This window comes from Pleurodeles waltl, chromosome 8, assembly GCF_031143425.1.
Source record: "Pleurodeles waltl isolate 20211129_DDA chromosome 8, aPleWal1.hap1.20221129, whole genome shotgun sequence".
Taxonomy (NCBI): Eukaryota; Metazoa; Chordata; class Amphibia; order Caudata; family Salamandridae; genus Pleurodeles; species Pleurodeles waltl.
This window is the reverse complement of record NC_090447.1, coordinates 506845505-506871932: the sequence shown is the minus strand read 5'-3', so window position 1 is coordinate 506871932 and position 26428 is coordinate 506845505. Positions and strand designations below refer to the sequence as shown.

The 26428-nt window shown below is 43.8% G+C and overlaps 1 protein-coding gene across 1 annotated transcript in view; it reads right to left on the bottom strand.

Moving 5' to 3' along the window:
- Positions 1–26428, bottom strand: part of SLC5A7 (solute carrier family 5 member 7) — a 326704-nt gene that overhangs the window by 82041 nt on the left and 218235 nt on the right. The window contains exon 7 of the mRNA XM_069204469.1: positions 12997–13150. Coding sequence (XP_069060570.1) covers positions 12997–13150 — 154 coding nt within the window. The remainder of the gene's footprint in view (positions 1–12996; positions 13151–26428) is intronic.

Here is a 26428-nt window from a genome sequence, read left to right as displayed (position 1 = left end):
AGGCCATACCATTACAGTGTGAGAAGGAGGTAGGAAGAACTGTACCATTATTGTACTTCTACTACCACTAAAGGTTTACTCAAAATGGTGCGCACAATATATAAATTATAACAAGTATGTTTTTGTATAAGCTCTTTTTTGTTTTAATTGCTATTTACATTAGGAAGGCTATGAGTGGGTAGACATTGTTAAGTGCCTATTTATATGTACCCTCGGACGGATCTTGACTAGGTATGTATGAGTTGTTTAATTATACCAGTTGTTCTATTAGGAGTAGAAACTTCGTCTGAGCTAAGTGCACAATGCCACTTTGTTGTGTTTTATACATTTTGTGCTGTTCTGACATTGTGTTTTTTCTCTTCTTTCATGACCTACCCAGGTCGAATAAATATTTATTTGATTTGATTTGATTTGATTTGACTGACAGCTCTAATCTTATGCCATTTGTAAATAAATGCCCTTTCGTGATAAGTGTAAGGCAACCAATTTAAATGACGTTTGCACATCGAAGGTGTCACAGGACAAAAAAAGTGGAAATAGTTACAATGGATAAAAACCGTATAAATATAGTAAGACACAAAAAACGAATGTTCTTTAATGGAAGGTTACAGTTATCTTGTGATTGTGAGTGAAACAGCGAGTGTTGTTGTTACATGTCATATCTATCGTAAGGATGAGTTACCTTGGTCCACTGGCAAGACAAAATATCTTGTTTGCAAGGCGTGACAAATTATCTAGCATAGTTTATTTAGTATCAAGAAAATATATAGTATTAGAATTAGCAAATTAATATTACACAAAATGGATTCCGTGTAGTGTGACATATAACACAGCTGTTGTGCAACAGCTTACTCAACACTTTTTTATTGAAAGCTTAAAGACTATTTCATTTTTCGGATACAGCAGGGTTAGATTACTCTCTTAAAGCAGCTGGTAAGGGAGTATTACATTGATTAAAATATACATTAGCAACAGCTTTGTAAACACTAGGAAAGCTAGCATAGTTTAGTTACTGCATTGGCTTCAATTCTGATAATGGGTGGATATGCCTTGTTGTTGTGGTGTTAATGCCGAAGAATTAAATGAAGTCAGTAAATCAAAGAAGAGGCTCAGAGTGTGAATCAAAAGCAAATGAAAATGGGATAAGGGGAACCCAAAAGCACAAACCAGTAATTCCCGGTGACATGAAGAGACCATTGTGACTCTGAGAGTTTCTGTCCTGAGAGTTGTCGCCCACTGAAAAGCACTGGGAATAACATTTGGTGCTACACTGATTCACTGAAGAATAGCATGAGGGAGGAAATAGTGGTCAGAAGCACTGAGCAGGCCCATTAATACCCACGCAGCATCCCTTTTTTCATTTTGAGCACCATAACCAATAGCATGATACTCATGCAACACTACTTAATAGAAGAGATAAGAACATTAAAATTGTCAAAGTAGTTACTCTGCACACAAGGTGGGAACAAATTATTTGTATTCATTATATACGTACACAAGGTGGGTGTATTGTTTGTCGCGGGTCTTCATGTGTCAGTAATGTATGATACAAGAAAGAATTACCAGTCTAACATGATTGCATTAAATTTTAGAGTGCATATAACAGCACAGGCCCTTGAAAAGCGGACTAACTGTTTGAATGATAATGCTAACAAATTTGTGATCAGTCACCATGTTTTCAGTTTACCAACTTCATGTTTTTCTTACGTCATTCAAACTAAAAAGACAGAGAGGTAAAATGTTCCATTTCTCTGGGGCACACATTGGAACTGTGGCTACAAGGGAAGACGACCTTGAAGAGGTTTGTCTTGGAAGTAAGAAGGAAATGCAGTATTGGCTCCCATAGCTTCTGTATGTTTCAGCGAAGGGACATTGTTTGCCCTTTGGTGTAGCAAAGCTGGAACCAAGGATGAGCCAACCCTTCTCACCCCATATGACATAACTGGTAATATAGCAATATAAGATGCTAGTGAAGGGGTGGAGTCAGACACATAGACCGGTTGCTGAGGAGAGATGCCTAATGGCTAAATTCTGACTGCTGACTCAATGGCAATATAAGGCGTGCAGGAAAACTCTACATGGCTTGGTATGAGTTAGGCTCAGTAAATCCTTTTGCTGTATAGGTTAGATGGCTGGCAAAGTTGAGACACTTTTAGGCAGGAAATAGATTAACAGGTTAGAGCTTTGTAAAGAAATATGATTGAGGCATATCTAATATTTGTCTTGATCTGCAGATTATCTGCCTAATTGTTTACAATAATAATGATGATTCTGACACGCACGATTTGTCGACTAATACTGCAAAATAAGTCATATTACGGGAAAATACCTACCATCATGATAGCATAATTTTTAGTCACAGCTTTTACCAAAAGACCTTCTCTTGGCAGTGTCTGTGATCTGGCTTTTCTGGGAATTGTCATGTTCTGTCCTTCTAGTCGTTCTTTCCTCATCTGTTTGCACTCTATAGGGATTATGTTGTGGATTGTGTTAAGGATCCGAAGAAAACCTGGTAATCAGGTGAAAGGCTTAGCCTATTTTCTCCACTTAGTTGGTCTTGCCAAAGGTGTGCAGAGGTTACTTATTCCCATCTTCCTGTCAAATTGATGTTCTATTGCGGAGGAATTGCTGCTAATACGCACAGAATGTCTCTAAAACAACTTCCAGATTTGCATGTGAAAATGTGGGTAAAATGCTAATATTTGTGGGGTGAGTCACATTTGACTCAAGAATGTTGTTGTAGGAGGATATACTCAAAGTTGCCTCTTTTTTAAGCCCATGGATAGATGCCCTTACGGGGACACAAGGAATTATTCTTTAGTTTGGTAAGGGAGGACAGGCCATGCAGGAGAGTGCAAAGAATTGACAACTACAAGGCAATTTGCCCTATTTGATCAGTTCCTGTGAGGGAAGGCAGAGTTATTCGCTGCAAAACTACTTTTTTTCAGAAAGATTGTAAATGTCGTGAATGGTGCACCACAGAGTAAGCAAATCTTTTCTTTAAAATGATTTAGGCTTGCCTTCCTCTGCAGGGCTTTATAAACTGATTGCCTGTTACTGCCATGAAAAATAAGGGCAAAGTTCCAAAAAATCAGTCAATTTCTTCTATCCACCACACCCTCCCAAAAAATGCTGGTAGGAGAAACCTCTTCAGTACTTATCTTTTCCTCAAGCATTTGTTTCCTTTTTAGCTCCCGATATCCTTAACCATTATTCTATGTACTTCTTCATCTTTGGAGTCAGAATTTCTTTCACTTAACCATGTTGGTGCTTGTTTACCTGTAACTGAAGCAGTGATCTTATTTTATGGGACCCTTTAATTCAATTGTGATTTATTGTAGTCTTTGATGATTCGCATCATAAACAGCTTGGATACTTCTGCAGAAGTCGTCTGATTAAGGGGCAACTTATTATCATCATCCAAACACAAACTATAATAATGCAAATATGGAACATGAACATTTAAATATAGACCTGCCAAAACAGAGTGGCCATAATGTCAACTAGCAGAATAATTTGAAGGTATGTATACATAGGTAGGCATAAGTTTACTATGTGAAAATCCACATATGTACCTTGATGATATAGATCATCAAGGTAAGTAGATATGGAGAGAAGAATGGTATATCTATACTTATCTATACACTCACACCTGCGATATTGATTTAGTTGATATTTTGCGCACGATATTTTGAAAGGCTTGATGTCAAGTTTATTGCTCATTTTCTAATTTGCGCCATGGGGGTTATGGAACCCAAACTCACCGCTGTTACTGATAAGATAAACTCTGTTAGAAGGGATACTAAAGACACTTTGGGGGTCATTAGCCGCAATACCTCTGTCACCCTTAACCCCCCCAACTGCTCTTGTTCTGCTCTTGATTTATTTGGAACACTTACTATTATGGACACAGTGTCAAACCATCTTGGGGTAATTGGGAATTTAATAAATGGGTTTAACCCAAATGCACAGCTTAGATGTGGCTCGCTAAAAAAGGACACAGTAACGTCACCTGTGGTGAGAGGCCAGTCACCCAGGGCCTTTCACCTGCTTGCATTCAGGACGTGCAGCTGCATGCCCCTGTACAACACAGAAATCGGGAAGATTACATTTTGCAGGACACGCACGAGCGCATTTTGTATCGTTCCCATACATCTACTCCATATACAAGTGTTTTAACTGGAGTTTCATCTCTGGCCCCGGTAGCGTGGAAAGACATGACTAATTGCTTAACAACGTAATGTACTGGTTTAATTCTTGAATGAAAGATGGAACCATTTTACTTCAGGAGATTTCATTGGTCCAGAGAGTAGCCTGGATTGGCAATAGTCATAAATTGAATGCAGGTGATTGTGTATTTATTAATTTTATAAATTAACAAGTGGTGAGAAGAATTTGCTAGAGACTCCATAATAATAAATTGAGCCACAGTAATATTGAAGCTGTCCTATTGGTTTTTTTTAAAGCCAAGGTCTCGTTTTGAACCAGCAATCACTCTAAGGGTAAAGGGTCTAGACAATCAAACAATTTTAGCATAACATATCCCTCTTCCGAACAAATTGGCTGCTTTAGCCCAGTGTGATTCTGTTGACTGATAAAAAGTGTGCTGTCCTTCAACCGTTCACAGGAACTCTGACCCCAATTATGGGGTGCATGTAACCCCAGCCTGTTTTAATAAACACATTAAAGACAGGACTGGCCTGTCGTTGGGTAACCCAAAGGTGAAAACACCACCCAACATAGGGAAAATAAGGTCCTGAAATGTGGCTGATCTGGGTTCAAATACATGTAATAATCAATGGCTGCACTTAAGACTCTTCTATGATATTATTTCCCTTTCAGGAAACACGGTCTATTAACTTAACGGGATTTGAGTAACTTCATATCTTTCTTCATGCCAGCTACATCGGGGTCTTGTGGGAGGCCCGGGGGTGGGGGAGGGTTGGTATTAACTTTAATTTCAAACACATTCCCTGGTCTTGTTGTCAAGACTGATTTTACTTCTTGTTATTTTCAGTTAATCTGGCTTGAGCTCCAGTCCAATTATTTTTACAATAACTGTTTTGATGTTCACAATTGAGAAATTGGCAATGCTGTGAACAGAGAGCTCGAGAGAGCTTATATTATCTCTGATGTATCTCATTTTTTACTGTGGATAGGTGATTTTAATACTTGATGCTGCGATCGGGCTAGTTTAGGGGTTTGTGGAATGAGTGATCTGCAGGGTGCTCCTTTAACATTTTTCCTTCACAAAAACTATGGGGATGCACTTAATGAGCTACTTGTTGAATACTGCTTGCAGTGGCGACTGCCGCAAATCTCAAAGAGAGAGTCAGGCGGGGAACAGGGGAAATTAAACAACATAATAATAATAAAATAACATACCTGTGAGGCTGCCTCCACCGGCCGCCTCACTCCTCTTCTGATGGTGTCCCAGCAGTCCCCGGGACGCCAGCACAAGCTCACCAGTATAGGCTATACCTAGCATGAGAGCAGTGCCAGGATTGGTGTGGGAGCCTTGGTCTGCCGCTCAGACAGTGCACTGGGGTCTTTTCTTTTTCTCCAACCCTGCTGTGCAACACAGATGGGTTGAAGAAACCTAAGTGTGCATGTCAGTTTAGCCTTACCTAAGACGGCCGGCTAAACTGACATGCACAATTAGGTTCACTCATTCCACCCTCCCCCCCGCTCCCGTGGCCCAGCTCCACCCCTCCCTGCACATGCTGGCTGAGCCAGCAGCAGAAAAATAAATCAATATTAAAATATTGATTTATTTTTCAGCTCCTGGCTCTTAGCCAGTGGGCTGACGCTCCTTTGCCATTGTGAAGGAGCCACCCCTCATTGCTTGTGTTTTGCATGAGACTCCCTAGTTTCAAAGCCTACATTCACAGGAAGAGAATGCTTTAGCGTTATTGATTTTATCTTGTTTTCTGATTGTTTGCTCAGTCTAAATTTCCCGCTACGAGGCTCAGGGAAATACATTTATAATCTGCTTGCTATTTTTCTGATTGACAGACAACTGCATAGTAAGCCCTGTAGACCACCTATACCTCTAGTGTCCAGCAAAAATCAGGAAATCCTATAGAAAGGGAACAGTTAAATAAATCTAAGGTTCAGCAATATTGTTACAAAAAACATCAAGGCAATATTTATGTGTTGAATTACAAAGAGGTCCCCACTAAGGTCATTAAATGCTTTGAGATGAGGAGCCTTTTTGATATGGAGATGTTAACCTGTCAAATAGCCAATTGCCAGGAGAAATTATGCAGATTTTTTTTTAAGAGCCCCAACTCTGACCTGTTGAAATCAGTAAAATTGTCTCAGGATATAGAGCACTGGTCAGGAAGTGCTGTAGGGGGTACAGGGCAGCTCTCGCTAATAGGAAAATTGAGATTAGGTGTGAGGCCATCAAATCTTTGATGATAGCTAGCAAACTGATAGACTCAAGATCTTCTGGAACTGGAAGGTGATCAACAACCCTTTAAAAAAAAATAAAAAACAATGTAAGGTTGAGATTCCCATTGCAATTGCACCGGATATTTGGGTGAAGCATTTTAAGGAAGCTTACAGTAATTTTGTTATTGAATGACCACTCTTCTGAACAACGTGCATTTGACCTGCTGTTAAAACAGATCAGATTGCCAATTGAGCTGCATGAATTGATAGCAGCCTTAAGCAGGTGTCTCACAGGTAAAGCTCCTGGGCCTAATGGGGTTCCAGTAGATCTTCATAAAGAAATATTAGTTTTTGGGCACCCCTGCTGACTAATGTTCTGAATGCAGTAAATAAGATAGGGCCACCTAACTCCTGGTCACATTCAGCAATTTTGCCCATTTTCAAGAAGGGGATAGAGGTGATCCAAAGTGTTACCAACCCTTTTCCCTGATTAATTCTATTACACAGATATTGAGCAGAATAATTTTGCAATGTCTCAAGGTCTGGACCCATGACAATAACATTGTTCCAGATCTTTAGAATGGGTTAAGGGCAGGGTTGGGCTCCACTGAATAGTGTCTAAATCTACAGCTATTAATTAACAGGTACAGGCTAGCTAAATCACGTACTATCTATTTAACATTTATGGATCTAAAATCTGCCTTTGATCATGTAATTCACTCTAAGCTTTAAGCCATAATGAAGAAAATGGGGGTTAAGGCAAATATAGTTAACTTTTTGAGACAACGTCACTAGAAAGTTTCAGCTAGTGTGAGATACGGACCCATGGACAAATCACTGCTTCCTTCAAGCTTTCCCATGGTGTACAACAAGTATGTGTCTTGGCGCCCATTCTTTTTACTCCATACACAAATGGCTTAAAACACCAACTTCTTAATGTTAAGGAAGACGTCTCATCTGTTGATACCCATCATGCTTTATTATCTGGAGATGAATCCGTTCTTACCAGACCGAAACTTGGGCTCCAGAAAGTCCTTGATAATTTTATTAGTGTTATGAATGATCTGGACCTCACTGGTAATCATCCTAAACCCCATAGTATGATCTATGGGCCTACGCATAGTAGAAACAAGTCTTTTTTGTCCATTGTCATGCTAGCCCTAACTTTTCTTTACCTAGGGGTACTCCTTGACAATAACTACTCATGGAATCCAGTAGGCGCTGCAAAGGCAGCTAAACTTGCATGTAGTGTGGACACATTTTTTTAAGTTCATAATAAACATAGGCTCAAAACCTTTCAGTGAACTGGTGAAAGTCTATAAAGCTAAATACCTAGCAATTGCATCTTATGGCTCTGACATTTTGGGGCTTAAAGATAATCCTACCATCCAGAGGGTTGAAAATGGGTGCTTAAATAGATTGTTAGCGGTCCCCCATTGCACATCCACTTACAGTTGCCATACTGAACTTGGTCTTGACTATTTTTGGAACATCATCAGACATCAGACACTTTTATTGCAGCTGGCTATCTGGACAAAGCCTGAAACAGAATGTAATTGTAAGGTGATTATGGGCTGTATCAAGTTAGAGTATGCTTTGAGAATATCATGCTTAATGTACTTTAACAATGCCAGTAAGTCCCTGTGCACACAGGACTTCTATACTAGCCCAAAGATGCTCTCCTCACCTTACAAGCAAAAATTGAAGGATGATTTTTGGAAATGGACAAGATATGATAGATATGGCACAGAGTCGCCGCCCGCCGAAGTTCCCCCACCAAAATACCGCTCCGCGGTCGAAAGACCGCTGAGGGTATTTTGGGATTTGCCCTGGGCTGGCGGGCGGCCGCCCGCCAGCCCAGGGCAAATCAGCCTTCCCACGAGGACGCCGGCTCAGAATTGAGCCGGCGTAGTGGGAAGGTGCGACGGGTGCAGTGGCACCCGTCGCGTATTTCAGTGTCTGCATAGCAGACACTGAAATACTTTGTGGAGCCCTCTTACGGGGGCCCCTGCAGTGCCCATGCCATTGGCATGGGCACTGGAGGGGCCCCCAGGGGCCCCGCGGCACCCCCTACCGCCATCCTGTTCCTGGCAGGAGTCCCGCCAGGAACAGGATGGCGGTAGGGCGTGTCAGAATCCCCATGGCGGCGGAGCGCGCTCCGCCGCCATGGAGGATTCTGCTGGGCAGCGGGAAACCGGCGGGAGACCGCCGCTTTCCCGAATCTGACCGCGGCCGAACCGCCGCGGTCAGAATGCCCTGCGGGGCACCGCCGGTCTGTCGGCGGTGCTCCCGCCGACCCTGGCCCCGGCGGTCTCTGACCGCCGGGGTCAGAATGACCCCCACTGTCTCTTCTCATAGTCCTATAGTCTCTGGACCTGGTATGGAACAGTACCTTGCTTGGATAAACAATAACTACCTGTGGGCTTTGTTTTCTTAAGCTGAGGCTAAGCACTTTGCACTTTGTTGTTGCTTCCCCAGAACCAGTCAGGTATGCATCATGTCTGGATGCCTGCCCCTGAGATGGCTTTTATGCACACTCCACTTTGCACTTTATGCTGTTTTGCAAATACCAAGATATAGGAAACATACACTATTAATTTTCCTCCAAAAAATAACAGACTTCACAAGCAAGCCGTGCTTTATTTACAGTCATTGTCCTCTGTGAGAGCTTGCTTAAAGGTAGCAAACTTTATTCATTGTGCAATTAAAAGCAGGACACAGCTTTATCTGAACCGTCATTTCAACTGATGGTTTATTGTTTTTTATCCTTGTTGAGCCAGAATGTTGCTTTTTAAATTGTCTTAATAAACTTTGTATTTTATATTTTGTGATGACTGAGCTTTGATCATGTTCTTATTTTGTTTTTATGACTTTTGTGCCAAATAAACTAATTAAATAACTGATTTACTGCACTCTACTCTATACCACTGCACGCAGTCCAGTTTACTCTAATACACTCCACTCTATTGTATTCCACTCTACTCTAGGCCATGCCACTCCACACAATGCCATTCTATGCCACTCTACCACACTCCACACTACTCTAATCTATGCCACTTCACTCTATGCCACTTCACTTTTGCTGCTTCACTCTACCACACTCAACCCTACCCCAATCCAAGCCACTCTACTCTATGCCACTTTACTCTACACTAGCCTACTCCACTCTATGCTACTCTACTCTAATGCACTCTATGGCAGTCCACAACACTATGCAATGACATTCCACTTTAATCTATTCCAATCTGCTCCACTGCAATCTACACCACCCCACACCACTCACTGCTCTCTATGCCACTCTAGTCTACCTTACTCCACTCTGCCACTCTACTCTACCTAATGCTTCTCTATGCCACTCCACTCTATGCCACAACACTCTACACCACTCTACTCTACTATACACAATTCTACTCTATGCCAGTCCACTCCACTCTACACCACTGCACTCTATTCTATGCCACTCCATTCTACACCACTGTACACCACTTAACTCTACGCCACTTCACTCTACTCCAATCCAGGTCACTCTACACCATACCAGTACTCTCCACTCTACTCAACTCCACATTGCTGTACAACATGGCGAAATACTTTGCAAAGCCAATAGCTCTTGCATAGGTGAATCCTATTGGCTTTGCCAACGCTTGCTTTATTCAATAGAATAATTCCCTTAACTAATGATCCTTGCAGGACAGAGAACTTCACTTTGTCTCCCCTATGACATTTTCTGTAGCTGGATTAATTTTCTACCAGAGAAGGGTTTGGTTACATTTTTTTCTGATGGACCTGCATTTTGGTGCTACTCTTAGAATTCTGGAGACATTTATAATTCTTCAGAAATTATCAGTAATAAGTTTTATGAGCATTCCTTAACTACTAAAATAGTAACTCTGTCACATTTTTGACTAATTAGGTAATATATTAAAGAAAATATCATCTTCACAGTTCTCTCTAGACATAGAAATCTATTTTCCAGCAGACTGTTAGTCCATATACTTTCTACTGTACATTCAGGTGTATTTTGTAGGCATTGCTATCCTAAACACCTCGCTGTTTTAAGGACCACACCAATAAAATAATTCCAGTAAGAATCACATCACTAAACAAACCATGGTGCACAAAAAGGCTGTCAGACTGCCCTATTTCTGTACCATGTTACTCATCCTTTTCATATCCTCATATGCACTAATATATTACTGTAAAACAAGTTGTGTACAGCGAGTCATGATTGGCTGGCCTTATGAAGGGGTTCTATGAGTGGGTCTACCATGCACACCTTATGCCACGCAGCTGCAAAGGCTTTTAGTCAATGCTTAATTTGAGCTGGTGGTTGCAAGTGGGGCCCATCTGCACTGATTTTTGGAGACCAGCTCTTTCTTTTCCGCTACAGGCATTGATCCAGAAAAGTAGAGTGAAAAACACAAATAGGGAATAAGGAAGATGATGACTGAAAAATAGTGACAAAGGAAGAAAACAGGTGTGGAAAAAACCAGCATGAGAGAAATAAGGCAGGGTGTGTCTGGTGGTAGAACAGAGAGACATAACACTGAGTCAAGACTACGCAGCCTATGTATTCATTACCCTGACCTTCAATAGCACCGGAGATGGGCTTCTGAGAAAAGATTTGGGCTCCAGCACCAGTGCTTAATGTGAGCTGGTAATTTCTAGTGCTCGGCACCTGCACTTAATTGTCAGCACCGGTACATGACAGTCTGCTATGTGCTGGTGCTGTTTGTCTAATTTAGTGATAAACACTACAACTGTTGTTTATTAATTCAATGTACATTAAAAATGACTAATAACTGTCACCCAAGCCATTCTTATAGCTTTGGGGGCCTGAAATAGACTGAATTATCACATCTGTAAGAGTGTGATGGTTGGTAGTTGTGCTGGTACTGTCATTGGCAGCACTTACAAATTAAGCACTGACCAGCACTTATTGTTTTCGAAATTAAGCGCTGCTTCGAGGACTACACTGTGCATCAGAACGTTGTCACTGCTTTCATACTCAGAATGACACCCACATTGGAACACAGTCACAACACTGCAAACAAAGAATGCAAATGCAAACATTAAAGACAACAACAGTTGGCAAAGGGGATTGGTCCCTCGTGGATTACTTTGAATCGTTTGATAACTAATTATATGGTTGTTGATGCATGAGTAGCGGAAAATGTGTTGTGACCCATTTGTGTATGGGACAAGCTTTCAGCCACTAATGATGTGCAATGAACTTATAATGCACTTAGCATATCAGAAATCATTTTTCGAATAGCTACAGTGCTATATTAAATACCACAATAGCTGTGTACCTGTTAGAATAAGCAACTAGGGCTCCGATTTATACTTGCTTTGTGCCGAATTTGCATCATTTTTTGTACGCAAATTTGGCGCAAACCTAACTCTAGCGCCAAAGTTTTGGAGTTAAAGTAATTTTTTGCCTGCTGGAAACTACCTTGCGTCAATGAGATGCAAGGTAGGCACTCCCGTGCAAAAAAATACGATATGGCCGTAGCGCCATATTTATCCCCCGTGCTAAAATCATGCATGGGGAAAGGGGGCCTTAAATAATGGTGCTAAGCTTGCTTAGTGCCATTATTTAACTCCTGGGTCAGGTTATTTAACGCCTGGGTCAGGGCAGGCGTTAGGGGACCTGTGGGCCCATTTCCATGGTTGGACACCATAGAATGGGCCCACAGGTGCCCTTCCCTAGCCCCGTGGATACCCCCACCCACACCAGACGAACACCACTGGGTGGGGGATCCCCATCCCAGGTAAGTAAGATAAGTACAGGTAAGTATTTCTCTTTTTTTTTTTAAGTGCCATGGGGGGCCTAACTTGGGCCTCCCTACCTGGCACTGGGCCCAATGGCCATGCCCAGGGGACATGTGTCCCCTGGGCATGGCCATGACTCCTGTCTTTCCTAAGGCAGGAGTCATGTCCATGGGGGTTTTACGTAAAAAAATGACGTTAGTCTGGTTAGAGGCATTTTTATGCCTCTGACCATACTAGTGGCATCTTTTGACGCACAACCTCCTGTTCCCCCTATGCCTCCCCATCCAGCTAGCGTCCTTTTTCATGACGCTAGCCGGGCCTTACCGCCGGCTACCGTCATTCCATTAATATGACGCCGGGACGGTGTCTTGGAATGGCGTTAGCCGGCAGTATACTTTTTCATGCAAAACTGGGTTACCGGAGTTTTGTGGCATAAATCTTGGCCTAGGTGCTTCAATAGGTTTGAAAAACGACAAAGCTAAAATATTTTTGACACCCAAATCTCAAATTCAGCAGAATCCACACTGAGCATACACACAAGCCTACTTACATACACGACCCAGTCTGGCACATAGGTCTCATTCATTGCGGTGTAAATCTGTACCCTTCGCCCTGAACTCCTGGTTCCCTCCCCACATTTCAACATGTGGCTCGCAGGCACAATCATAAACTGTATCATGAGAGGTCTTCGGCATTAATAAGGGAGCAGCAACAATGGAAAGGCGAGGTACGAGTTCCTTTCTTTTTAAATTAGTACAACAAAGCAGTCAGAAGCATACATTTCCCTTTTCATCATTCACTAATTCTAAAGTAACCGTTGTTTACCTGTTGATGCTCCCACTGCACCAATCAGCACTGATGGAATAGCAATCACTATACATCCAAATGCAGCCAAGAAGGAAAGCACTTGAGCATAAGTCGCTGAAGAAGCCGAAAGAACTCGCTGAAAGTAGGCTTGCCAAGGGATTCCTCCTAACATCTGCAAATACAAGTCATAAAGCACTCATTAATATTCAATGTTGTACACCCCTGACATTAGATTTCTAGTTTACTCTACAGTTAGGCTTTGATTTGTATACAATAGAGCAAGAAATACAAATAATGCCAAGGAAATCAAGATGTATTGCAATCTTCTTCACCCCTCACAAGCCTAGCTCTTAAAAGAGGAGATGTATGTATTGTGAACTTTTATACTTTTAAAATCTAGAGTGATAATCCATTTGGGAAAACAAATGTCCAAACCACATGAAAGTAGGGATGAACTCAGATTAGTGTTGTAATCTGTCCGTTTTTTATATTTTACTAGCATGACCAATATGTTTATGTTCCAGCCAGTACAAAAATTATGATTATCACTTACAGCCGGTATTTTGTCCATACATGCTTTAAACAGTATACATAAGAAGACATAAATTCAAATGTGTTCTAGAGCTGCCTTAACATCCCTGACTGGCAATTAAAGTAAACAAAGACAGAAACGCCATGTTAAGCATGAATACAGACGATTTTATGTAATGTTCTAAATAAGTATTATGTACTTGCCTTTGCAGAATCTTACAAGGTGAATATCTGGGAATGGTGTCAACCCTAACTCCGATAGAGAATTTGGAAAGAGTACAAATGGTGTTAATGGAGGGGTGGCATGTCGTCTTCCAGTGTTTTGATTATTTTCTCCTGTGTTATTTACCTGCTCCTATTTTCATGCGCCTCCATATCGCTTCCAGTGAATGCTTTGAGACACTCATTGGTTCCAGGACACTTTGGGGCAGATTTATGGAAAGTGGCGCTGCACCGAGTGCAGCGCCACTTCCCCTGGGGCCCTTAGCACCCCCCTGCCGCCACCTTGTGTTGCGCCACCCTGTAAATACGGCACAGAGATTTAGGCCTCGTTGGGCCCCATTAACATCATAAATATTGACATTAATGTGGCGCAAGGTGGCGCAAGGGGACTATAAATATCCCCCTCTAATTTTTCCTGAACACTAGAGCAGATTTCATTTGTCCAATAGAGAAAAGAGGAAATGGTCGCCTTGTTGGGCACAGTGATAGAAATCTTCAAGCTCAGCTGAAGAAAGGGATAAACACATCGAGGCTAGGAGGAGATAATTGAATCCTCTTCGCTAAAACTAAACAGAAGCCAAATGCTGTGTTGACTAACATAGAAGTCCAGGGGCGGAGCTCCCTGGATAAGTGCTTTTAAGTGTAGGAGGGCTATTTGGGGACTTCATCCCGAGCAAGGCAACATAAGGTGACATCACAGAGCCCAGGAGGCTGGCTCATTGGTGAAGCGCTCCTAAGTACAGAACGGTGCCTATAGCCTGGACGCTGTAAGGAGTGTTTGGGGACCTCACCCCTGTAAGCCAACGTGAGGTGACAAAACAAAGCCCAGGAGGACGTGCATGCCTGGGTGAAGACTGGGCCAAGAGCAGGTCCCTTTGCACCTGTCAGAGCCCGGAAGAGGCTGGACTGGGCCACCTGTCTTTGCAGCGCCATGGAATATCTATGCTTGTTCTTTTCCTGCGACTGTAATAGAGGGAGAGTGAACTACTGGTAATATGAGTGAGAGGAAATCAACTAACTCGACGGGGGAAGATCAGAGAGTGAAAACTGTTTCTTCAATTACCAAATTTCTCACTTGTGCGATGGGATTGATAAACACAGAGATTCTTGGTTCAAGAGCGATTAGAAGCTCAGCGTCAATCTATGCACCTTTTAGCAGAGGCTGAACTTCTATCTCTCATCAGTTCCTATGGCACCTCCTCAGCTAATTTGAGTTATTCGGCAACAACTGGTAATCCTCAAATACCTATAAACAATCCCTGTATATTTAATGACTCCTTAAAACCACTTCAAATAGTCAGCAAACTGATAATTCCCCGCACTGAAGAAAAAGAAGAAGGATGATATTTGTGTTTGGCGGAATGTTGTTAAGAAGTCAGTCAAGCCATTCGAGACTATTGTGGGGAGAGGATAGTCGCTGGTTACCTATACTCCTAAAATGCAATACTTTATTGGCCTCTATTAATAGGAGCCTCAAATGTTTTTGTGATAAGAGCCTGGAAAGAGAAGATAATTTGGAGAATGGATTTCTAGAAAGTATGCCATGAAGTAGATTGAACATTACATTTTTATCTACAGTGAAAGAAGTGCCTTGTAGCCAAAGTCCAGGAACCTTTAGACAGTGGTTTCCTCGGGTAAAGGATGGGAAACTGAATTGTCATCTGGAGAAGATGAATGACAACCCGGTTTCTAAGGAGGTATTGAAAATAAAGGAGGCTGTCCCTCAATTAAGACAAGGGCAGACCAGGGTTCCTAAAACACCCACCTCCAACCAATCTTTAACCCCCCCTAATGAACTGACACCTTGTAGGGACATTCTACAACTACCTCCAGCATCTGCCCCTTACGTGACTGTTCTTGAGAATGTCTCTCCTTTGAGTCAAATGAAAAAAGAAAGTTGGAAAGCTTCACGTAATAAACTAGTTTATTGGTTCAAGCAACGTTCAGGCAATAGATTTAACTTTTTCAAGGAGATTGATATGGTCAGAAGAGTGGTTTGGGTGCTTAAAATCAAAAGACTAACACATTTAAAAATCACAAAATGAGCTAACGCCATCATCACGTTAAACACACTGATAGAGAAATACTGTAACATCATGCCGAAAGGATATTTAAAACATTGTCTTCCAAAAACGAACACCAAAATGCAATTACTATGAAAACCGGAGCACCAACAAAAGCATGTCAAAATATAGTTTTTACCGTACACGGCAAAGGCCACCCGTGTATAGTTAGGAAAACTTTACTCTTTCTATACAAACCCTGATTAAACTGCACAAACATTAGAATTAGAAAGTTATAATTATGCCTTCAATTTATAATTTATACACTACCTTCAAATTATTGTAACTCGCGCACCTCCATATACAGTGTAGTGAACTCGGTAGCCACACTACATTAACTATAACTTGTCACTTTACCCTGTCCTTTGTTCTCCCAAGTGATGTGATTTGCGATGTCATAAGTGTTGGTAATAGTATAATTTCAGATGGTATAAGTGATGTGATATGAAAGGGTATTAGCAGTGCATGGAGAAGGTGTGAGGTATAATAAATGTAGTGTGTCTCTCAAGATGACTACACTGTTTATAAAAATGTAAAGGTGGTGTACAATTATAATTTTAAGGTGCAGTTGTAACGTTATAATTTCTAATGTTCGCGTATTTTATGTTGGGTTTGTACAGAAAGACTAAATTATAAATTAAAGTTATAGCTATAAGTTTGGAATGTGTAACGTTTATGTAGTTTAAGTTGGATTTTTATAGAAAGAATATATAAAGTTCCCTAACTATAACTAAGTTTTGACCTTTGTTTTTTTTACTACATTTTTAATAAAATTTTTAATAAAATAGTGTTTTAATCTGTAGATTCTACTGTTGTTGAGAAGAGTGTTGGTAAGTAGAATGTTATCGAGTAAAGTGGAAGACAGTGTCATACTGTGTAATGTTGTACTGTAGAGTGTTGTAGAGTGGAGTGGCACACAGTGGAGTGGTGCAGAGTAGAATAGTGTACAGTGGAGTGGAATAGAGTGCAGTGGCATAGAGTGGAATAGCATAGAGTGGAGTGGTGAAGAGTGGAGTGGTGTAAAGTGGTGTTGCATACATTGGAGTGGCAATGAGTGAATTATCATAAAGTGGAGTGGTATATAGTGGCATAGAGTTGAGTGACATAGAATGGAATAACGTAGAGTGGACTGGCATAGTGTAGAGTTGCATAGACTGGAGTGTTGTACAGTACAGTGGCATAAAGTGGAGTTATGTAGAGTAGGATAGCGTACAATGGAGTGGTATAAAGTCGTGTTGAGTCAACTAGTGTTGAGTGAAATAGTGTAGAGTGGAGTGGCATAGAATGGAGTGGCGTACAGTGGAGTAGCGTATAGTATGTGTGTGTGTGGCACAGAGCAGACTAGGGTAGAGTGGAATACCATAGAGTGGAGTGATGTACAGTCTGGATTGGGGTAAAGTTGAGCAGTGTAGAGTGGAGTAGCGTACAGTGGAGTCATATACAATAGCGTACGCTAATGTAGAGTTGCGTGGCGTAGAGTGGAGTAGCATAGAGAGAAGGGGCGTAGAACAGAGTTTGGGAAAGTAGAGTGGAATATAGTTAAGTGGCATACAGTACAATGGCATACAGTGAAATAGCATAGAGTGGAGTGGCATATAGTGGAACAGCATAGAGTGGAGAGGCATACAGTGGAGTGGCACAGAGTACAGTGAGATAGATTGGATTGGCATAGAGAGGAGTGGAGTGGAGTGAAGTGACATACCCTGGAATAGTGTAGACCAGAGTGGCATGGAGTGAAGTTGCAAAGAGTGGAGTGGCGGAGAGTGGAATGCATAGAGTGAATTGGCATGGAGTTGCATAGAGTTGAGTAATGCAGAGTGGAGTGGTGTACAGTGGAGTGGCATAGAGTAGAATAGTGTAGAGTGAAGTACATAGATTGGAGTGGCATGGACTGAAATAGTGGAGTGGAGTTGCATAGAGTGGCATACAAATGAGTGGCATAAAATGGAAAAGCATAGAGAGGAGTGGCATAGAGGAGAGTGGCATAGGGTGGAATAGCATAAAGTGGAGGAGTGTAGAGTGGCATTAAGAAAAGTGGCGCATAATGGAATAGCGTACAGTAGAGTGGCATAGAGCGCTATACAGAGGAATGGCATAGAATGAAATACTGTGGAGTGGAGTGGTGTAGAGTGGGGTTTGGTGGATTGGAGTGACATACAGTAGAGTGGTGAAAAGTGGAGTGATGTAGAGTAGAATAGCATACACTGGAGAGGCGTTGAGTCAAGTGGCATAGAGTTAAATAGCACAGAGGGGAGTGGTGAAAAGTTGAATGGCATACAGTGGTGTAGTGTAGTGGCATAGCATAGGGTGGAGCAGCGTATACTTGAGAGGTGTAAAGTTGAGTGGTGTAGAGTGGATTGACTTACAGTGGAGTGGAATGAGGTACAGTGGAGAGGTGGAGAGTGCTATGGCATACAGTGGAGTGGTGTACAGTAGAGTGGCATAGAGTGAAGTGATCTACAATGGAATAGCATAGAGTGGAGTGGCGTAGTGTGTGGTGGCATAGGGTGAATTACAGTAGAGTGGAGTGGGGTAGAGTGGAGTTTCGTAGAGTCAAATAGTGTACAGTGTCATGGCATACAGTGGAGTGGCATAGAGAGCAATTGTTAAAGTGGAACAGCCTAGTGTGACAGATGTACACAGGAGTGGCACAGAGTGGAATAGAGAGTTGAGTGGAGTGGCATACAGTATAGTGTCATAGGGTGGAGTGGCATACAGTGGAGTGGTGTACAATGGAGTGGTAATACACAAAGGGAGAGTATGAGGGAGCGGAAAAGGACACACGCCGTACTCGACTCCCCAAACATAATACTAAATCACAAAAGAGAGTACGGGGTTTTGGCAACTATAAGTAGATTGATAGTGTGCCAGTTGCAACACTAGACCAATCTTGTACCTCGACTGAAGGTAAAATGTGGATGGAAAGTGGGGTGGTATGAGGTCTGTAGAGGAGGATTTCCTTTACGGACTAGGTGGTCTCACACACTATATAGTGTCATGCTTCATCATATGACCACCTAGCCCCACCCAGGTAGAACAATACCACCTGGGCGGACTCAACCTCACTGTTAAAAGAACAGGAGGGAGTGCGTAAATTAATTTGATTTCTGGAAAGAAGGGATCCAGCTGTGCTATGGGAATAAAAACACCTACTCAGATACCAGGGTGAGTTTAATAGAAGGTTCTGTGTGGTGTGATTAAAAGAAGTGGGGAACCAGTGTGAGAGCAATGACTCACAAGGTCACCTATCTAAAAGAAGTAGCCGACATGTTTCTGCCCTTATGATTGAGCTATGGAGGGTCTCTGGGCATTCATCAGGGCGTTGGATCCCTGTTGCAAATGCTTATTGCGCGCTGCAGAAGTAATCGCAGTAGGAAAAGGGGGGAAAAAAGGGAAGGGCCTACCTTAACCAAGGGAATACCTGGGGAGGACCCTAACAATGGAGGCTACTAGCCTCTGGTATACTGGAGAGGGAGCGTCCCCTTATAGTCAGACTTGCATCAAAGGTGGGCGCTCTCTGTGCGCCTATACCGACCTCTCTGTCAGGACCGCTTGGTGAAGCGGTTAAGGTAGGCCCTTCCCTTTTTTCCCCCCTTTTCCTACTGTGATTACTTCTGCAGCACGCAATAAGCATGATGTAGTGATGTAGAGTCAAGTGTCATGGAATGGAATAGCATAGAGTAGAGTGGCATAGAGTGTTGTGGCATACAGTAGAGTAGTATACAGTAGAGAGACATAGTGGATTGGCATACTGTGGAACAGCATAAAGTCGACTGGCATAGAGCGGAGTGCCAAAGAGTGAAGTTTCATATAGTGGAATAGCATACAGTGGAGTGGAGTAGAATAGAGTGGTGTAAAGTATCACAACATACAGCATTGTGGCGCACAGTGGAGTAAAGTAGAGTGGAGAGCTGTGGAATGTAATATTGTAGCATTGTGTGACAAATAATGGAGTGTTGTAGAGTGGAGTGGCGAAGAGTGAAGTGGCATAGAGTGGAATACAGTAGAGTGGAATACAGTAGAGTGGAGTGGGGTAGAGTGGAGTGGCATAGAGTGGAATAGTGCACAGTGTCATGGCGTACAGTGGAGGGGCATAGAGTGCAGTAGCACAGAGTAGAATAGCCTAGTGTGACATTTGTAGAGTGGAATAGTGTAGAGTGCAGTAGCGTACAGTGGAGTCACACAGAGAGGAATAGAGTTGATTGGAGTGGCACACATTGTACAGGCATAGAGTGGACTGGAATACAGTGGAGTTGTGTACAATGTAGTGGCGTACATTGGAGTGATGTAAGGTGGAGATCCATACAGTGGAATTTGCAGAGAGCAGAGTGGCATAGAGCAGAGCGGCATACTGTGGAATAGCTTACAGTGTTGTGGTGTATAGTGGAGTGATGAATAGTGAAGTCCTGTAGAGTGTAATTTCAAAGTGGGTGTAAAGAAATGCCTCCTTTGCATGGTTACCCCCTGACTTATTGCCTTTGCTGATGCCAAGTTATGATTTGAAAGTGTGCTGAGGCCTGCTAACCAGGCCCCAGCACCAGCGTTCTTTCCCTAACCTGTACCTTTGCTTCCACAATTGGCACACCCTGGCATCCAGGTAAGTCCCTTGTAACTGGTACCCCTGGTACCAAGGGCCCTGATGCCAGGGAAGGTCTCTAAGGGCTGCAGCATGTCTTATGCCACCCTGGAGACCCCTCACTCAGCACAGAAACACTGCTTGCTAGCTTGTGTGTGCTGGTGGGGAGAAAATGACTAAGTCAACATGGCACTCCCCTCAGGGTGCCATGCCAACCTCACACTGCCTATGGCATAGATAAGTCACCCCTCTAGCAGGCCTTACAGCCCTAAGGAAGGGTGCACTATACCATAGGTGAGGGCATAGGTACATGAGCACTATGCCCCTACAGTGTCTAAGCAAAACCTTAGACATTGTAAGTGCAGGGTAGCCATAAGAGTAGATGGTCTGGGAGTCTGTCATACACGAACTCCACAGCACCATAATGGCTACACTGAAAACTGGGAAGTTTGGTATCAAACTTCTCAGCACAATAAATGCACACTGATGCCAGTGTACATTTTATTGTGAAATACACCCCAGAGGGCATCTTAGAGATGCCCCCTGAAAACATACCCGACTTCCAGTGTGGGCTGACTAGTTTTACCAGCCTGCCACACACCAGACATGTTGCTGGCCACATGGGGAGAGTGCCTTTGTCACTCTGTGGCTAGTAACAAAGCCTGTACTGGGTGGAGGTGCTTCTCACCTCCCCCTGCATGAACTGTAACACCTGGCGGTGAGCCTCAAAGGCTCACCCCCTTTGTTACAGCACCCCAGGGCACTCCAGCTAGTGGAGATGCCCGCCCCCTCCGGCCACGCCCCCACTTTTGGCGGCAAGGCCGGAGGAGATAATGAGAAAAACAAGGTGTCCTGAGCTGAGGTGACTCTGACTTTCAGAAATCCTCCATCTTGCAGGTGGAGGATTCCCCCAATAGGATTAGGGATGTGCCCCCCTCCCCTCAGGGAGGAGGCACAAAGAGGGTGTAGCCACCCTCAGGGCTAGTAGCCATTGGCTACTAACCCCCCAGACCTAAACACACCCCTAAATTGAGTATTTAGGGGCTCCCAGAACCTAGCAAGATAGATTCCTGCAACCTGAAGACGAAGGAGGACTGCTGACCTGAAAGCCCTGCAGAGAAGACAGAGACGCCAACTGCTTTGGCCCCAGCTCTACCGGCCTGTCTCCCCACTTCAAGAAAAACTGCAACAGTGACGCGTTCCACAGGGTCCAGCGACCTCTGAAGCCTCAGAGGACTACCCTGCATCTAAAAGGACCAAGAACTCCAGAGTACAGCGGCTCTGTTCCAAAAAAGAAACATCTTTGCAACAAAGAAACAACTTTAAAAGGACTCCACGTTTCCCGCCGGAAGCGTGAGACTTTGCACTCTGCACCCGACGCCCCCGGCTCGACCTGCGGAGAAACAAGACTACAGGGAGGACTCCCCGGTGACTACGACCCTGTGGGTAGCCAGAGTTGACCCCCCCGAGCCCCCCCAGCGACGCCTGCAGAGGGAATCCAGAGGCTCCCCCTGGCCGCGACTGCCTGCTTCGAAGAACCCGACGCCTGGTAAAGACACTGCACCCGCAGCCCCCAGGGCCTGAAGGATCCGACCTCCAGTGCAGAAGTGACCCCCCAGGTGGCCCTCTCCCTTGCCCAGGTGGTGGCTACCCCGAGGAGCCCCCCCCCCCTTGTCTGCCTGCTTCGCTGAAGAGACCCCTGGGTCTCCCATTGGACTCCATTGTAAACCCGATGCCTGTTTGTACACTGCTCTCGGCCGCCCCGTGCCGCTGAGGGTGTACTTTTTGTGCTGACTTGTGTCTCCCCAGGTGCCCTACAAAACCCCCTTGGTCTGCCCTCCGAAGACGCAGGTACTTACCTGCTGGCAGACTGGAACCGGGGCACCCCCTTCTCCATTGAAGCCTATGCGTTTTGGGCACCACTTTGACCCCTGCACCTGAGCTGCCCTGAGCTGCTGGTGAGGTAACTTTGGGGTTGCCCTGAACCACCAACGGTGGGCTACCTTGGACCCAACTTTGAACCCTGTAGGTGGTTTACTTACTTGCAAAACTAACAAACACTTACCTCCCCCAGGAACTGTTGAAAATTGCAGTGTGTCTAGTTTTAAAATAGCTTATTGCCATTTGTGTGAAAACTGTATATGCTATTTTGCTAATTCAAAGTTCCTAAAGTTCCTAATTGAAATACCTTTCATTTGAAGTATTACTTGTAAATCTTGAACCTGTGGTTCTTAAAATAAACTAAGAAAATATATTTTTCCATACAAAAACCTATTGGCCTGGAATGGTCTTTGAGTGTGTGTTCCTCATTTATTGCCTGTGTGTGTACAATAAATGCTTAACACTACCCTCTGATAAGCCTACTGCTCAACCACACTACCACAAAATAGAGCATTAGAATTATCTCTTTTTGCCACTATCTTACCTCTAAGGGGAACCCTTGGACTCTGTGTATGCTCTTTCTTACTTTGAAATAGTACATACAGAGCCAACTTCCTACATTGGCCGATCAGCGGTGGGGTACAAGACTTTGCATTTGCTGGACTACTCAGCCAATACCTGATCACACGACTAAATTCAAAAAATTGTCATTAGAAACTGATTTTTGAAATTTGAGATATTTTTCGAAATTTTAAAAAGTCCTGCTAGGGCCTTGTGTTAGTCCCTGTTAGCATTTCTTTTAGAGTTTAAAAGTTTTGTAAAAGTTTGAATTAAGTTCTAGAGATAGTTTTAGATTCTTAAAAAGTATTCCAACTTTTAGAAACATAATGTTTGCTGCAGAAGAGAAAGTGATGGAACTCAACCTCACCCCTTACCTGCATCTTAGGATGTCAGAGTTAAGGTCTCTGCAAAATAAAAAAGATAAAGACTGGTTCAAACCCTACCAAAGTACAGCTCCAGGAGCTTTTGGCAGAGTTTGCTAAAAACAACCCCTCTGATGATACACTCCCAGAGGGGGAAGCTAGTGATGTAGAGGATTTCCCACCCCCCACTCATAGTTAGGGAGAACAGGGTTCCTCAAACCCTGTCTCCACAAGTGATAGTCAGAGATGCTGCTTCTCTCACAGGAGAGTCCAGCAACTCTGAAAGCATCGAGGGCAGACTTAATGAAGATGACCTCCTGCTAGCCAGGTTGGCCAAAAGATTGGCTTTGGAAAGACAGATCCTAGTCATAGAAAGGGAAAGACAAGAGATGGGCTTAGGTCCCATCAATGGTGGCAGCAACATAAATAGGGTCAGAGATTCTCCTGACATGTTGAAAATCCCAAAAGGGATTGTAACTAAACATGAAGATGGTGATGACATCACCAAATGGTTCACAGCTTTTGAGAGGGCTTGTGCAACCAGAAAAGTAAACAGATCTCACTGGGGTGCTCTCCTTTGGGAAATGTTCACTGGAAAGTGTAGGGATAGACTCCTCACACTCTCTGGAAAAGATGCAGAATCCTATGACCTCATGAAGGCTACCCTGATTGAGGGCTTTGGATTCTCAACTGAGGAGTACAGGATTAGGTTCAGGGGGGCTCAAAAATCCTCGAGCCAGACCTGGGTTGATTTTGTTGACTACTCAGTTAAAACACTGGATGGTTGGATTCATGGCAGTGGTGTAAATGATTATGATGGGCTGTACAATTTATTTGTGAAAGAACACCTGTTAAGTAATTGTTTCAGTGATAAACTGCATCAGCACCTGGTGGACCTCGGACCAATTTCTCCCGAAGAATTGGGAAAGAAGGCGGACCATTGGGTCAAGACTAGGGTGACCAAGACTTCCACGGGGGTGACCAAAAGAAAGGGGTCACAAAGACTCCCCAGGGGAAGAGTGTTGAGACGTCCAAGGGAAAGAGTAAAGAGTCTTCTATAGGGCCCCAAAAACCTGCTCAGGAGGGAGGGTCCAAAGCCTCTTCACAATCCAATTTTGGGTACAAGGGTAAAAACTTTGATCCCAAAAAGGCCTGGTGTCATAGCTGTAATCAGCAGGGACACCAATCTGGAGACAAGGCCTGTCCCAAGAAAGGTTCCACTTCTAACTCTACTCCAGCTAACACTGGAATGGCTACTCTCCAAGTGGGATCAACAGTGTGCCCAGAGCAAATCAGGGTTCACACTGAAGCTACATTAGTCTCTGAGGGTGGGGTGGACTTAGCCACACTGGCTGCCTGGCCCCCTAATATGCAAAAATACAGGCAGCAACTCTTAAGTAATGGGACTAGTGTAGAAGGCCTGAGGGATACAGGTGCCAGTGTCACCATGGTGACAGAGAAACTGGTTTCCCCTGGCCAATACCTGGCTGGACGAACTTATCCAGTCACCAACGCTGACAATCAGACTAAAGTACATCCTATGGCTATGGTAACTTTAGAGTGGGGAGGGGTCAATGGCCTGAAACAGGTGGTGGTCTCCTCAAATATCCATGTAAACTGTTTGCTTGGAAATGACCTGGAGTCCTCAGCATGGGCTGAGGTAGAACTCAAAACCCATGCAGCCATGCTGGGTATCCCTGAACTGGTGTGTGTCAAGACAAGGGCACAGGGCAAGGCTCAGGGTGAAAAAGTGGTGTTGGAGTCTGGAAAAAGGGCCCAACCCTCCAAGAGAAAAGGAAAGAAGACTGGGGAACCAGCTTCAACACAGCAAGAGAAAGAGAACCTCTCTTCCCAGGAAGAAGTTCTGCCCTCTGAGGGAACTGAGTCCACGGAGTTAGGATCTTATCAGGTTGAGCTCCTAGGCTCAGGGGGACCCACAAGGGAACAGTTGTGTAAGGGGCAAGAAGCATGTCCCTCTCTTGAAGGCCTTAGGCAGCAAGCTGTTGAAGAGTCCAAAGGAAAAAATCACTGGAACACATAGAGTCTATTGGGAAGACAGACTCCTCTACACTGAGGCAAGAGATCCCAAACCTGGTGCCACTAGGAGAGTGGTAGTGCCTCAGGAGTTTAGGAGGTTCATTCTGACCTTAGCTCATGATATTCCACTTGCTGGGCATTTGGGACAGACAAAGACTTGGGAGAGGTTAGTCAACCATTTCTATTGGCCCAACATGTCCCAGAAAGTAAAGGAGTTTTGTGTCTCCTGTGCCACCTGTCAAGCCAGTGGTAAGACAGGTGGACACCCAAAGACCCCCCTCATTCCACTTCCAGTGGTGGGGGTCCCCTTTGAAAGAGTGGGTGTGGACATAGTGGGTCCACTGGAACCTCCCACAGCCTCAGGGAACCAATACATACTAGTAGTAGTGGATCATGCTACTAGATACCCTGAAGCAATTCCCCTTAGGTTCACTACTACCCCTGCAGTAGCCAAAGCACTCATTGGTATTTTCACCAGAGTGGGATTTCCTAAGGAGGTGGTGTCTGACAGGGGTACCAACTTCATTTCAGCATACCTGAAGCATATGTGGAATGAGTGTGGGGTGACTTACAAATTCACCCCACCATACCATCCACAAACCAATGGTCTTGTAGAAAGATTTAACAAGACATTGAAAGGCATGATCATGGGGCTCCCTGAAAAACTCAAAAGGAGATGGGATGTCCTCTTGCCATGTCTGCTTTTCGCCTACAGAGAGATGCCTCAGAAGGGAGTAGGGTTTCCCCCCTTTGAACTTCTGTTTGGCCGTCCTGTAAGGGGACCACTAGCTCTTCTAAAAGAAGGCTGGGAGAGACCGCTTCATGAGCCTAAACAAGATATAGTGGACTATGTACTAGGCCTACGTTCAAGGATGACAGAGTACATGGAAAAGGCAAGAAAAAACCTTGAGGCCAGCCAAGAACTCCAGAAGATGTGGTACGACCAAAAGGCTGCTATGGTTGAGTTTCAGCCAGGGCAGAAAGTCTGGGTTCTGGAGCCTGTGGCTCCCAGGGCACTTCAGGACAGATGAAGTGGCCCTTACACAGTGCTAGAAAGAAAGAGTCAGGTCACCTACCTGGTAGATCTAGGCACTAGCAGGACCCCCAAAAGGGTGATCCATGTGAACCGCCTCAAACTTTTTCATGACAGGGCAGATGTGAATCTGTTGATGGTAACAGATGAGGACCAGGAAGCTGAGAGTGAACCTCTCCCTGAC